General features: G+C 40.7%; 2 protein-coding genes and 1 long non-coding RNA gene across 3 annotated transcripts; all 3 read right to left on the bottom strand.

Moving 5' to 3' along the window:
- Positions 1-766: 766 nt before the first annotated feature.
- LOC123129992 (uncharacterized) lies at positions 767-1,615 on the bottom strand. The gene is made up of 4 exons (XR_006463721.1): positions 1,489-1,615; positions 1,216-1,323; positions 1,011-1,052; positions 767-878 (listed from the first exon to the last, which is right to left on the bottom strand). It is a non-coding gene; the product is annotated as an uncharacterized lncRNA (long non-coding RNA).
- A 470-nt stretch (positions 1,616-2,085) lies between these two features.
- LOC123129991 (protein FAR1-RELATED SEQUENCE 5-like) lies at positions 2,086-3,072 on the bottom strand. Its single transcript, XM_044549944.1, has one exon. The coding sequence runs from the start codon at positions 3,061-3,063 to the stop codon at positions 2,263-2,265; it is 801 nt and encodes a 266-aa protein (XP_044405879.1). The 5' UTR covers positions 3,064-3,072; the 3' UTR covers positions 2,086-2,262.
- Positions 3,073-3,574: 502 nt separating this feature from the next.
- Positions 3,575-4,603, bottom strand: LOC123129304 (uncharacterized). Its single transcript, XM_044549523.1, has one exon. The coding sequence runs from the start codon at positions 4,601-4,603 to the stop codon at positions 3,911-3,913; it is 693 nt and encodes a 230-aa protein (XP_044405458.1). The 3' UTR covers positions 3,575-3,910.
- Positions 4,604-12,305: the final 7,702 nt, after the last annotated feature.

Raw genomic sequence — 12,305 nt, 5'->3', positions numbered from 1 at the left:
TGGCACATAATGAGTTGCAGTAGAACACAAGCAGTTGCACAGTAGGACATAAGTAGTTGCACAGAGTGCATTACCTTTTTTTGGTTTTAATTTCATGTGACAATTTTTTTTGCCCATTTTTTGCAGTAATGAGTGTGGGTTGTTCGCACTGCTTAACGCCACCGAGTGGAATGGTAGCCAACTGCCCAACTACGACCCCAAGGAAGTACTCAACATCAGGAAGAAGATGACGTATGATTGGGTCACCAGCGTGCACAACACCGCCCCATGGAGGAAGTTGCTGAGATACGACAAGGAGTAGGTCAGTACTTTTTTTTCCGGCTCCATGGAGGAAGTTTCTGGTTTGTACAATTTTATTAAGTAGATTTTGTAGTTGCACACTGCTAGTAATTGCGTTTTGCAACTCAATATCATCACTTTTGTTGATACATTAGGAGCACTGTATATACAATTGTTCAACAACTAAATATTTAACCAGTTGCCAACAAAGGCACAAATAGCAACTTTTTTTACACAGTGCATGAACTAATTCAAGCAGCATAAATTAGATAAAGAGGAATCATAGATGCTGAATGTGTCCACTTGGTCCCAACATTGCTAAAAAAGACATCATTATTTTTCCTTCTTTGTTCCAAAGTTACAAATGAGGAAACAGAATCATAGGAGCCTCTGTGGACACACACCAGCAGTGTGCTCTGTAGATTGGCATTGGCTGCATTTGTTTTTCTTCTTTGGGTGTAGCTCCAGCGCCGATTTGTACCGTCAACTCTTTGCCCTACCCTTTGTAGTAGACCTTGGAGGATCCCTGGGCACAAAATCATCAGAAGCTTGTGCAAGGGATGCAGCCTCCAACGGGGCAGTAGGACCGTCACGATCACCTGTGTAATAATCATATAAAAAGTTTAGTATTTTTGTTATTGTGCAACCAGCACTGATGTTCTGTGCAACCACACAGTACATTTTTGTGCAACTAACTGGTTGCTGTGTGCAAGTTAAGTTGAAAAAAACACCTGCAGTAGCACGGCCTGTTATGGTACTTGGATTGTAGTCGCCTATGGGCAGAACATGAAAAACAAGTTAGATTTTTAGCTTGATCCTCAAACTAACACAGCGCACACAACTAGGCAGCATGTTTCTGTTCAACTAGGCACTATGATATGTGCAACTAAAGTCACTCACCCTAGTATTTGTTTTGGAGTCGGTGAAGGTACTAACCTGGGTTATGAGCCCCCTGAGTCCTGCCTGTAGGTCCATTGGGAGTAGCACAAAGGGCACTGCTAGTTGGGCCTGGCGGGGGAGGAGGTCTTTGAGGGTTGGCATCACCTATAGGCAGAACAGGACAAACAAGTCAGTTGTGTTTATCTTTTTTATGCTCAAACTAACACAGCATGCGCAACTAGGTAGCCTGTTCGGTGCAACTGAGCACCATGATGTGTGCAATTGGAGTTACAGACCTAGTTTGATGGGGAGTTGGGTGAAGGTAATTACCTAGACGACGAGCCCCCTGAGTGCTGCCTGTAGGGCCATTGGGAGGAGCATGCGGGGGAGGAGGTGGCGGAGGATGCCGTGTACAGCCAGGAGGGGGAGGAGGTCCTTGAGGGTTGACATCACATATATGCATAACTGGAAAAAATAAGTTAGCTGTGTTATCTTTGATGCGTGAACTAACACAGCGTGCGCAACTAGGCAGTATGTTCTTGTCCAAGTGGCTACCATGGTGTGTGCAACTGGGCACAATGATGTGTGCAACTGAAGTTACACACCTAGTTAGATCAGGAGTTGGGGCAGGTAATTACCTGGATGATGAGCCCCCTGATTGCTGCCTGGAGGTGGAGGAGGTCCTCGAGGGTTGCCATCATCTGATGGCCCCGTTACAGCAGTCGGTTTTTTCCTTTTCTTGGACTTGTTCAGGTGGCCGATCTCGGTATGTGCTGCACGCATATGCTTGTATACAATAGCTTGTGCTGGATCAGAACCACTCGCAAACTTTGCTAGTTTCCGAAAATCGTATATCATGTTCCTCTCCCTTATCTGCTTCTTTGATTGAGGAGGCATTTCATCCGGTTTCTCATAACTAGTCCCTGGCGCACTAGGTACAGCAGTAGGTGTCCACCGTCTTAGCAGGTACCTTTGCGGTATGACATCAACGCCAACATGGGTGAACACCTTGAGGATGTGGCAACAGAGGATGCCGTCCTTGTCCATTTTACAACACTCACACAAATAGGAACGCTCCTCCACCCTTGCCTGCACCAAGTAGTTTCAAGAACCATATTTCGCAACAAATTCCTGGTTCGGTTTGAGCTCAAACACATCAGCACCAACTTGGAATGCATTATAACGTCCAATCAGCTCAAACTCTTCTCTAAACTTGCGGTAAAGGTCTCTAGTATAGGTTTTGTAAGCTTGCTTCTCTATTGGGAAGTTGGACCACAACTCAATCTCAAGGTGTTGTGTCCTGTAATCATTGCAGCCTTCCTTGGCAAGGATGTGGTTCTGTATTTTTTCATATTGCTTGACGAAGTTCAACATTGAGTTGTGTGGGTTCACATATCTTTTGAGGACGGCGTTGAACCCCTCACTACGCTGTGTAGACTGGAGGAAGGGAAAGAACCTGTGTTTGAAGTAGCACGGCACCCAGGTTGACCTGTATTCGTACAACTTCTCAAAGTGCGTGTGTGCCATAGCCTCATACTTGATCATTAACCTAGCCCAATTCTGCTCAAACTCGTCTATAGTGAAGCTGAAGTCAACACACTTGTTGAAATCATCAGAGAGTCCTGGATTCCGGCACAGCAACCAACCAACCTTTTCCTGAGCCTTTTTCATGATGTGCCATCGACAACAACGGTGCACGGTGGTTGGAAAGATGCTCTGTATTGACTGCCTCATCGCACCATCCTGATCGGTGATGAAGTTGTCAGGAGGTTTGCCATCCATAGCCTCTAGGAATGCTCCAAAGACCCAATCAAAGCTCGATGCCAACTCCTGCCTCACAAACGCGCAACCCAGCATGAAAGATTGGCCATGTCGGTTTATTCCTATGAAGGGCGCGAACGGCATATTGTACAAGTTGGTCATGTAGGTGGTGTCAAACGATATGCAATCGTGGTACGCCTCCACATAAGCTTTTCGAGCTAAGCCGTCCACCCAAAATATGTTGACAACTCTGTCCTCTTCATCATATTTCACCTTATAGAAGAAGTCTGGATCGGTTTTTTGTATATCCTTGAAGTGCGCAATTGTCTCAATCAGATCACCCTCCTTTGTGTCATCTCTACGGAAACTTTTACAAAGATTTGTTATTGCCTTTGGTCCGAACGGCACCATCATCTCAGATCCATAGAACTCTGCCATTACATGCATCATTCGTCCTGCATAATACAAAAACAAACAATATATCCTTTTTTTAGTTGCACAAATGCGCACATCCAGCTGCACAGTAATAGGACACGTGTTGGCACAGAAGATAATCACAGGAAATGGACACCTAGCTGCACCTTTTTAAAAACACTTTGCAGTTTTTGCATACAGGACATTGTGTATTTGCACAGTAAAGACAATCTAGTTGCACAAGAAGCACCCAAAGTGATATATAAAAAGCATGGGAAGTTGGACAGCAGTTGCATAGTTAAGCCATTTCAGTTGCACAGTAGTACCATAACAGTTGCACACTGGACTGCCTAGAGGGAAACTTAATTCTTCAAGGGATATAGAAAAACACCCCACCTGTAGTCAAGTTGCAGTTATACAAGATGCGCAGAAACTCCTTTTCATCAGGTGAGATGCCTTGGTGGGATCTCAAGTATTTGGACAATGAAGGTTTGTTCACGAGCGGATGATTGTGGTCACGAACAAAGTGCGTCACCTCCCATCGCCCATCTATCAGCTTCACCAACATTTTCGCCTTTCATTCAGTCTGCTTTATTGTCTCACGTTTGCGCTTCTTCTTCTTCTTACTAGTACCAGCATCCTCTTCAGCAAATATTGGAGGTTCTTCTTCCATCTCCTCATCACTTTTAACAGATGTTGGATCTGGAATAGGGTCCAGGTAAGGAGGAGCCTCAGCTCCTCCATCATCAGCTTTGGGCTTCTTGAACTTGTTGCAGCAAAACTGTTGTTTTATCAATTCATTGGTGCGGGGTGTCCGTCTAGAGGTGTTCATCTTGATGGAGAAACCCATCCGTAGTGCGTAACTGTTGTAGTGATCCTTAGCAATTTGAAGGCTGTCAAACCTCATGCCAACATAGGGTTCCATAGGTTGAGAACCAGCCTCATCCTCTCCTTCTTCTACTTGCACAACTCTGTCAAAAGCCCCAGCTTCTAGCTCAGTCCTGGTTGGACCAGGAACATTTGCCTCGGTTCCTGTGTCATCAAGAGTATGGCTCTCTAACTGCAAAGACACCACTACAGGGGCACCACGGGCTGATGACTGGCCTACCACATTGTCATGGCCCGTAGGGTTACCATCACGACTTGCCTGCGTGTAGTAAACAGATCGACCATTTTCTATGCAGTTTCCTTGTTGTATGCTGGGTTGCTGCTGATCCATATCATGAGGAAGCTCATTGAGATCTGGAGGCAACTCATTGAGATCAAGCATTTTTTCCCTTGTTTTTGGATGCTGCCACACACTCCCTGCACATATAAAAAAAGAAGAAATTGATGCCATCAGTTGGTAACCACAGAAAAACTGTGTTTCAAAACAACCTAAAAGCAACATGACCATACCATAATCTTTTATTATAACAGTTATGAATTTTTTTGTTTGCACAGAGTTGTTATGTTAGTTGCACAGTTTGCAGTAAATAACTGGCAAGAGCATGACTTCTTTTTGCTACAGAGTTTTTCTTACCCTTTTCCCTTTTTGTTTTGTTGCAATGATCTGTAGGTTTCCGTTTCGCAAGGAGCTCTTTTCAGATTTTTCTGCACATAATTGGATGCTACATTTGAGAAGGAAAATCCAGGTGAAAGAAGAAAGAAGAATTGGAGGACAGATTATAGTTATATGTTTTTCATCGCCGTTTATGTTTCTAGATCTGGTATATTTGAACATATTAATATGGTTTGCAATAGGTGTGGGACCAGAATATATGCGTGGGACATGATTTGTGTGTGAATATGTTAATATGGTTTGTGGCTTCATTAGCCATGGACAAAAGTTCCTATGTTTTTCCTATTGCACTACAGATTTCTGGTTTTCGCTAGAATAGACGTCTCAATTTCCAGGATTTCCACTTGGCCAGCATACATATTCAGTTGGACATTCAATGCTTTTAGTTGGCTAGAATAGATGTCTCAGCTGGCCAGGTTGCATTTTTTCAGTTTTGTGGCCAACATGCATGTTCAGTTGGACAGTTAATGCATTCAGTTGGCTAGAATAGATGTCTTAGTTGCCTAGAATAGATGTCTTAGTTGGTCATCAGTTTTTGGCCAACATGCATGTTTAGTTGGCCAGAAAACATGTTTTTTATTTTCACATATACTACATTTTTTCCAAAGTGTTCACTCAGAAACATGTATTGCCAGATATATGTTTTTAGTTGGCAGGATACATGTTTAGTTGGCCAGGATACATGTTCAGTTGGCTGGGATGCATGTTTAGTTGCACATTTATGAATTTTTCGTTGCACATGTTCAACAAAGCATTTGGCAGTCAATTTTTTGTTCATTTTGCAAATAATAACTAGAAGTTGGCTTTTAATCATGTTTTAATTGGCCAGATAACTCGTTTTTAGTTGGCTTGTTTTTAACACATCCAGGTGGTAGTTTTTGGCATGTTTAACACATCCAGCATGTTTAACATCTGGTGTGATGTGCCAGATTCACCTCTTTTTTGAAGCAGATTCTCCATGGATCCATGGAGAAGGGGGAAGCGAAGAGGTGCAGAGGGGGCTTACCTACTCGATCTTACTGCCTGGTATGGCTCTGACCACCCTGCCCTTTAGATCTTGAAGCAGCTCCTTCTACTTTGGGGCTCCCATGGCGGCTGTGTAGGAGGAGGAAGAAGGGCTGGGGGCGATTGCGTTTGGATCTGTTTCTGGCGTGCAGAAGAATAAGAAGGCAGCGTCGGTGGGGCTGAGGCGTGGGGGCGAGAGATGGCGTGGATTCTGCAACCTGGGCAGATCCTCCTTCTTTCGTGAGGAAGAAGAAGATAGCCAGGGCGCAGTTTGGCGAGGAGGGTGCACGTGATCCCGCGGCCAGCTGGTGGGTGGGGCAGTTGCCTTTTTGGCTCCGACGGGCAGGGACCAGGTGGACTGTTTCCTCTTTTCGCTCGAGGGGGGACCAGGTGGTTTCCTTTTTCGGGTGGCCGCTGGCTAGCGATCCCAGGGCGGCCGGCCGCCCACTAGACGCGTCCCTATTTTTTTGCGGGGTAAACATGGAGCACTTAGCTGAGTCAGGACGTATTCTTTTTACATGGATGGAGTCCAGCCTAATTACTTTGCTAGACTATTTTATTTAACGCAGACAGAGTCTAGCCAAATTACTTTGCTAAAACTATATCTGACGTCATCTCTGTATATTTTAGGAATCAGCACATGCATTCTATCAGAACCCTTCCTTTCTATGGTTGGACTCTTTCCTTTCTTCTTAATCGGACTCTTTCCTTTTTTTATAAACTGGACTCTTCCATAGCTGGCTACCAAAACTTTACTTTATCTGTCCCCATGTGCACTTTTTTTTGTAACACCAACGTAAGGTAGTGCTTTTTTGTTTTTCTATGAACACGTCCTTTTCCATATAACATGTTGAACTATTAGTATATGACACGTGACACCCCTCAAAAAAAAGTATATGACACGTGACATGTCCAACTGCTTGTGCGGAATAATATTTATGTGTAACGTTGTATCTTTTAAATCTGAACCGTTCATATCTATATTTTACGGTCAAGATAATTTAATTTATGTGGATTAATGTTGTGTCTTATTTGTATTCTGTCTTAATTATATAATAGATAGATACTCTAGATGCATGCTGGATAGCGGTCGATGAGTGGAGTAATAGTAGTAGATGCAGACAAGAGTCGGTCTACTTGTCTCGGACGTGATGCCTATATACATGATCATACCAAGATATTTTCATAACTATGCTCAATTCTGTCAATTGCTCAACAGTAATTTGTTCACCCACCGTAGAAATACTTATGCTCTTGAGAGAAGCCACTAGTGAAATCTATGGCCGCCGGGTCTATTCTCATCATATCAATCTCCAATCACTTTATTATTGCTTTGTCTTTTTACTTTGCCTTTTATTTTACCTTGCATCTTTACATCAAAAATACCAAAAATATTATCTATCATCTCTATCAGATCTCACTCTCGTAAATGACCGCGAAGGGATTGACAACCCCTAATCGCGTTGGTTGCATTGAGCTGTTGTTTTATGTAGGTACGACCGTACGAGGGACTCGCGCGTGGCCTCCTACTGGATTGATACCTTAGTTCTCAAAAACTGAGGGAAATACTTACGCTACTTTGCTGCATCATCCTCTTCTCTTCGGGGAAATCCAACGCAGTGCTCAAGAGGTAGCAAGAAGAATTTGTGGCGCCGTTGCCGGGGAGTCTACGCAAAAGTCAACATACCAAGTACCCATCACAATCCCTATCTCTCGCATTACATTATTTGCCATTTGCCTCTCCCCCACTTCACCCTTGCCGCTTTATTCCCCTCTCTTTTACCGTTGGCCTTTTTCTCGCTTGCTTTTTGTTTGCTCGTGTGTTGGATTGCTTGCTTGTCGCGAAGGCTCAAGATAATACCAAATTGTGTGACTATACCAATACCAACAATAATGATTTCCTTAGCACTCCAATTACTCCTCTTGCCAATACTGAATCTTGTGAAATCAATACTGCTTTGTTGAATCTTGTTATGAAAGATCAATTCGCCGGCCTTCCTAGTGAAGATGCCGCTACTCATCTAAATAGCTTCGTTGATTTATGTGATATGCAAAAGAAGAAAGATGTTGATAACGATATTGTTAAATTGAAGCTATTTCTTTTTTCGCTTAGAGATCGTGCTAAAGTTTGGTTTTCGTCTTTGCCTAAAAATAGTATTGATTCTTGGAACAAGTGCAAAGATGCTTTTATCTCTAAGTATTTTCCTCCCGCTAAGATCATCTCTCTTAGAAATGATATTATGAATTTTAAGCAACTTGATCAAGAACATGTTGCACAAGCTTGGGAGAGAATGAAATTAATGATACGTAATTGTCCTACTCATGGTTTGAATTTGTGCGTGATTATTCAAAAAAATTATGCCGTATTGAATTTTGCTTCTAGAAATCTTTTAGATTCGGCCGCGGGAGGCACTTTTATGGAAATAACTTTAGGAGATGCTACTAAACTCCTAGATAATATTATGGTTAATTATTCTAAATCGCACACTGAAAGATCTACTAATAAGAAAGTGCATGCGATAGAAGAAATCAATGTTTTGAGTGGAAAGATGGATGAACTTATGAAATTATTTGCTACTAAGAGTGTTTCTTATGATCCTAATGATATGCCTTTGTCTACTTTGATTGAGAATAATTATGAATCTATGGATGTGAATTTTGTTGGTAGGAATAATTTTGGTAACAACTCGTATAGAGGGAATTTTAATCCTAGGCCTTATCCTAGTAATCCTTCTAATAATTATGGAAATTCCTACAACAACTCTTAAGGAAACTTTAATAAGATGCCCTCTGAATTTGAGACTAGTGTTAAAGAGTTTATGAATTCGCAAAAGAATTTTAATGCTTTGCTTGAAGAGAAATTGCTTAAAGTTGATGAATTGGCTAGGAACGTTGATAGAATTTCTCTTGATGTTGACTCTTTAAAGCTTAGATCTATTCCTCCTAAGCATGATATCAATGAGTCTCTCAAAGCCATGAGAATTTCCATTGATGAGTGCAAGGAAAGAACCGCTAAGATGCGTGCTACAAAAGATGCCTTTATTAAAGTTGTTCTTCCAATTCCTATAAAAATCAAGATGAAGATCTAAAAGTTATTGAGGTGTCCCCTATCAAATCTTTGTTTTGCAATATGAATCTTGATGAAACTGAATATGATCCACCTTTACCTAGAAGGCGTTCCAAAAATTCGGAGTTTTTAGATCTTGATGCTTAAATTGATAAAAGTGGGATTGAAAAGAATAAAACCTTAGATGTTGCTAAACCCACTATATTGGATTTCAAGGAATTTAATTATGAAAGTTGCTCTTTAATTGATTGTATTTCCTTGTTGCAATCCGTGCTAAATTCTCCTCATGCTTATAGTCAAAATAAAGTGTTTACTAAACATATCGTTGATGCCTTGATGCAATCTTATGAAGAAAAACTTGAGTTGGAAGTTTCTATCCCTAGAAAAATTTATGATGAGTGGGAACCAACTATTAAAATTAAGATTAAGGATCATGAATTTAACGCTTTATGTGATTTGGGTGCTAGTGTTTCCACTATTCCCAAAACTTTGTGTGATTTGCTAATTTCCGTGATTTTGATGATTGCTCCCTAAACTTGCATCTTGCGGATTACACTATTAAGAAACCTATGGGAACAATTAATGATGTTCTTATTGTTGCAAATAGGAATTATGTGCTCGTAGATTTTATCGTTTTTGATATAGATTGCAATCCGTCTTGTCCTATTATTCCTGGTAGACCTTTCCTTAGAACGATTGGTGCAATTATTGATATGAAGGAAGGGAATATTAGATTCCAATTTCCATTAAAGAAGGGCATGGAACACTTCCCTAGAAATAAAATAAAATTACCATATGAATCTATTATGAGAGCCACTTATGGATTGCCTACCAAAGATGGCAATACTTAGATCTATCCTTGCTTTTATGCCTAGCTAGGGGCGTTAAACGAGAGCGCTTGTTGGGAGGCAACCCAATTTTATTTTAGTTTTTTTTCTTTTGTTTCTGTTTAGGAATAAATAATCCATCTTCCTTCTGTTTATATGTGGTTTTATCTTTTAATTAGTGTTTGTGCCAAGTTAAATCTATAGGATCTTCTTGGACGATAGTTATTTGATCTTGCTATAATTTCCAGAAACTTTCTGTTTACGAAACCAATTATTAAAAACCACCGGAACGTGATAAAATAGTGATTCTAATTTCTGATGATCAATAAACAAATTGTCTAGGCCGTCCTATTTTGGCTGATTTTTTGGAGTTCCAGAAGTTTGCGTTAGTTACAGATTACTACAGACTGTTCTGTTTTTGACAGATTCTGTTTTTTGTGTGTTGTTTGCTTATTTTGATGAATCTATGGCTAGTAAAATAGTTTATAATCCATAGAGAAGTTGGAATACAGTAGGTTTAACACCAATATAAATAAAGAATGAGTTCATTATAGTACATTGAACTGGCCTTTTGTTTTCTTTCGCTAACGGAGCTCACGAGATTTCTGTTGAGTTTTGTGTTGTGAAGTTTTCAAGTTTTGGGTGAAATCTTTTGATGGATTATGGAACAAGGAGTGGCAAGAGCCTAAGCTTGGGGATGCCCATGGCACCCCCAAGATAATCCAAGGACACCAAAAAGTCAAAGTTTGGGATGCCCCAGAAGGCATCCCCTATTTCGTCTACTTCCATCGGTAATTTTACTTGGAGCTATACTTTTATTCACCACATGATATGTGTTTTGCTTGGAGCGTCTTGTATGATTTGAGTCTTTGCTTTTTAGTTTACCACAATCATCCTTGCTGTACAAACCTTTTTAGAGAGCCATACATGAATTGGAATTTGTTAGAAATACTCTATGTGCTTCACTTATATCTTAATTTTGAGCTTTATAGTTTTGCTCTAGTGCTTCACTTATATCTTTTAGAGCACGGTGGTGGATTTGTTTTATAGAAACTATTGATCTCTCATGCTTCACTTAGATTATTTTTAGAGTCTTAAATAGCATGGTAATTACTTTAAAATCTTAATATCCTTGGTATTCAAGATTTGTAAAACTTTCTTTTGAGTGCGTTGAATACTAAGAAAAGTTTGATGCTTGACAATTGTTTTGAGATATGAAGATGGTGATATTAGAGTCATGCTAGTTGAGTAGTTGTGAATTTGAGAAATACTTGTGTTAAAGTTTGTGATTCCCGTAGCATGCACGTATGGTGAACCGTTATGTGATGAAGTCGGAGCATGATTTATTTATTGATTGTCTTCCTTATGAGTGGCAGTCGGGGACGAGCGATGGTCTTTTACTACAAATCTATCCCCCTAGGAGCATGCACGTAATACTTTGCTTTGATAACTTCTACATTTTTGCAATAAGTATATGAGTTCTTTATGACTAATGTTGAGTCCATGGATTATACGCACTTTTCCTTCCTTCCACCATTGCTAGCCTCTCTAATACCGCGCACCTTTCGCCGGTATCATACACCCACCATATACCTTCCTCAAAACAGCCACCATACCTACCTATCATGGCATTTCCATAGCCATTCCGAGATATATTGCCATGCAACTTTCCACCAAACCGTTTATTATGACACGCTCCATTATTGTCATATTGCTAGCATGATCATGCAGTTGACATCGTATTTGTGGCAAAGCCACCGTTCATAATTCTTTCATACACGTCACTCTTGATTCATTGCATATCCCGGTACACCGCCGGAGGCATTCATATAGAGTCATATTTTGTTCTAAGTATCGAGTTGTAATTGTTGAGTTGTAAGAAAAATAAAAGTGTGATGATCATCATTTTTTAGAGCATTGTCCCAAGTGAGGAAAGGATGATGGAGACTATGATTCCCCCACAAGTCGGGATGAGACTCCGAACGAAAAAGAAAGAAAGAAAAGAGGCCATAAAAAAGGCCCAAATAAAAGAAGTGAGAGAAAAAGAGAGAAGGGACAATGTTACTATCCTTTTACCACACTTGTGCTTCAAAGTAGCACTAAGATCTTCATGATAGAGAGTCTCTCATTTTTTTCACTTTCATATACTAGTGGGAATCTTTCATTATAGAACTTGGCTTGTATATTCCAATGATGGGCTTCCTCAAATTGCCCTAGGTCTTCGTGAGCAAGCGAGTTGGATGCACACCCACTTAGTTTCTTTTGTTGAGCTTTCATATACTTATAGCTCTAGTGCATCCGTTGCTTGGCAATCCCTACTCACTCACATTGATATCTATTGATGGGCATCTCCATAGCCCGTTGATACGTCTAGTTGATGTGAGACTATATTCCCCTCTTTTTTTCTTCTCCACAACCACCATTCTATTCCACATATAGTGCTATATCCATGGCTCACGCTCATGTATTGCGTGAAGATTGAAAAAGTTATGAGAATGTCAAAAGTATGAAA

This window comes from Triticum aestivum, chromosome 6A (assembly GCF_018294505.1).
Source record: "Triticum aestivum cultivar Chinese Spring chromosome 6A, IWGSC CS RefSeq v2.1, whole genome shotgun sequence".
NCBI classification, from domain to species: domain Eukaryota; kingdom Viridiplantae; phylum Streptophyta; class Magnoliopsida; order Poales; family Poaceae; genus Triticum; species Triticum aestivum.
Note: the sequence above shows the minus strand (reverse complement) of the source record. Positions and strands in the feature narration are given on the sequence as shown.